Raw genomic sequence first — 2,585 nt, forward strand, 5'->3', positions numbered from 1 at the left:
TCATCGACGGGAAAAAATGAGATTCCGTCGGATGACGTCAGAAACCAAAGCGAGAGACAGAGAGAGAGAGTTCATCGACGGGAAAAAACGAGATTCCGTCCGAAACCAAAGCAACAGAAGAGAGAGGGAGAGTTCATCGACGGGAAAAATGAGATTCCTTCGGATTTCTTCCGAAACCAAAGCAACAGGAGAGAGTGAGAGTTCATCGACGAAAAAAACGAGATTCCGTCCAAACAAAAGCAACAGAAGAGAGAGAGGGGGGGGGGGTCTCCGGCCTAGCGATAGCCGGAGTCAACACCGTGCAGAGGCCGAGAGGAGGTCAGCGAGCGCGCTCATGATCTTCACCTGCATCTCCAGCGCTGCGATGTAGTCGGTCGCCTCCTCCATGAGAGCCGGAGCGGCGAGCTTCCGTCCTCCGGGGATCAGCGTCCCGAGCGTCCTCAGCCGGTTGCCCACCCCTGTCCCACCGCGATCATCCCCTCCTCGCTTTCGCTTCGCCGGAATATGGATGATATCCGCCGGAGATGGAGAGGGCTCCATATTCTTAGCTCTTCGGCGGACCGAGACCCGCCGAATCCGACGCCACTGGAACCGTCCCCTGCGCCGGCGCAACCTCCCAAGGATCGCCCGGCTCCACCGCGACTCCCCGCGAGCGGTCATCGCCAGGGCAGAGTCGGCCGCCTCCTTCACGACCAACGTCCGGGAGACTCCTGCGGTTGGAGCGGTGCTCCGTCCGACGGATCGGAGCGCCCTCAGAAGCCTCCGAGTGTAGCTTCTCCGCTCGGGACCCGTGCTCCATCGAGAGCTCCCTGCCGACGAGTCGCCCCCTCCGGAGACTTCCGCATAGCATTCCGCCGGATTCGGCGGGGTCTGGTCCGTGGAAGAGTTTTCTGGCGTCATCTCCGGCGACAGTCTTTTGAGAGAAAGAGAGAGAGAGAGAGAGATGACCTACGCGGCCTGTGACGGGCTTGGGTATATATAGCGTCGGACTTTGACGGCGACGGCGCCGTTTGGTGGCTGAACTCAAATAACGATAATGCCCTTGAGCTGAGTGCCCAATGACCACCATCTCCCTAAACTGCTAAGGCGCATATCGGTTTTGGATTTATTTCCCTTAAGCAAATTGGCGTCCTTCTCACATGTCATTACTGTGACGCTGACGCCCCCCTATTTCGTCCAACACCTCAATCTCCTGACCTGTTTTTAACGGTTTTTTAAATTAAACGACCTCCCTCCGACTTTCGTTATATATATATATATATATATATATAGAGAGAGAGAGAGAGAGACCCGAAAGTAATTCAACATTACCACTCATGAAGATCAACAAAATGTTGAACCCATGAACTGAACAAGAACAAAATCCAAAACAAATAAAGAAAGCACAAGAGAAAAGAACATTAGACAGATAAAATGGGCTCACGCCATAGCCGCGTGCCCAGATTGTGACAAAGGATAGGTAGCATCAGCAGGAGGGAGTGGAAGATCACTAAGATGCATACGCAAGATCGCATAAACATCTACCAAAATTTTATGCACCAGGTTTTGAATGTTAACTCGAATATGACGAAAATGAGCATCGTTACGCGCCATCCAAACAAACCACCAAGAGGTAAGCAACCACGTCCGCCAGATGAACCTCCACCTCTTGCTGCGCCTAATACAAACCGGTCCCAATATCAGATCTAGCGCAAATGACTCCTCCTTAACAAATACTTCCGGATGCCTCCAGGTTCTACTAAAGATTTCCATAAATATTGGGCAAGACCAGAACAAGTGAAACGTAGATTCTTCTGCAGCTTGACAAAGCACGCACCAACTCGGCAGTTGAATGCCCCACTTCTTTAAATTACTGTGGGTCTGGATCCTATCATGCAAAATTAACCAAGCCAGGACTCGCGAACGGGGGGAAGGACCCTTCGCCCAAAGAACATCCTCGGGCAACCAATCAGCCCCTGGCGGTAGCAACGATCTATAGACTTTCTTGGTGAGAAACTCTCCACTTGGAGCCAACGCCCACTGCAACCACTGACCAAAATTTCCGGAGACCTCAAAATGGTCTCTAAAGCAGGCTAAAGCCCTCAACCACGATTTACGCAAGTGCGAGAGCGCCAAACCTCGGGTTCCCAGACGAACCGGAATAAGAGTTGGATCCCCATATTTAGCAAGAAGAAAACTAGCACAAGGGTTATCCGGTTGGTGGGCCAACCAACATTGCTTGGCGACAAGAACAATGCTTCGCAGTCTGGGCACCGGGATGCCTAAACCACCCATACGCCGAGGTAGAACCACCGAACGCCAACCAATCAAGTGACGCTTACCTGTGAGTTTACACCCAGACCAAAGAAAGTCTGCCAGCAAGCGCGTCAGCTGCTTCTCTACTCCCACAGGCATCACAAACAAAGACATGAAAAATTCTGGAATAGTTGAAAGAACATGTCTGACTAAGGTTAGACGTCCAGCGCTAGAGAGATAAGACGACTGCCATGAAAGCAATTTGCGCTTCACTTTTTGAAGCGTCGGAGCCCAAGCCGCTGAAGATAGAGGCTTCACTTGTAACGGCAAGCCAAGGTACATAATAGGCA

General features: G+C 51.8%; 1 protein-coding gene across 1 annotated transcript; it reads right to left on the reverse strand.

The window, feature by feature from the left end:
- Positions 1 to 291: 291 nt before the first annotated feature.
- On the reverse strand, positions 292 to 900 carry LOC149815511 (transcription factor bHLH149-like). The gene has a single exon (XM_089990558.1). It carries the CDS (start codon positions 898 to 900, stop codon positions 292 to 294), a length of 609 nt encoding a protein of 202 aa, XP_089846684.1.
- Between the last annotated feature and the right edge of the window lie 1,685 nt (positions 901 to 2,585).

The sequence above is a fragment of the Nuphar pumila genome, chromosome 15, assembly GCF_984573655.1.
Source record: "Nuphar pumila chromosome 15, dmNupPumi1.hap1.1, whole genome shotgun sequence".
Classification (NCBI taxonomy): domain Eukaryota; kingdom Viridiplantae; phylum Streptophyta; class Magnoliopsida; order Nymphaeales; family Nymphaeaceae; genus Nuphar; species Nuphar pumila.

Excerpts from the sequence above, each read along its gene's own strand:
- LOC149815511 (XM_089990558.1), bottom strand. The coding sequence starts at position 900 with ATGACGCCAGAAAACTCTTCCACGGACCAGACCCCGCCGAATCCGGCG.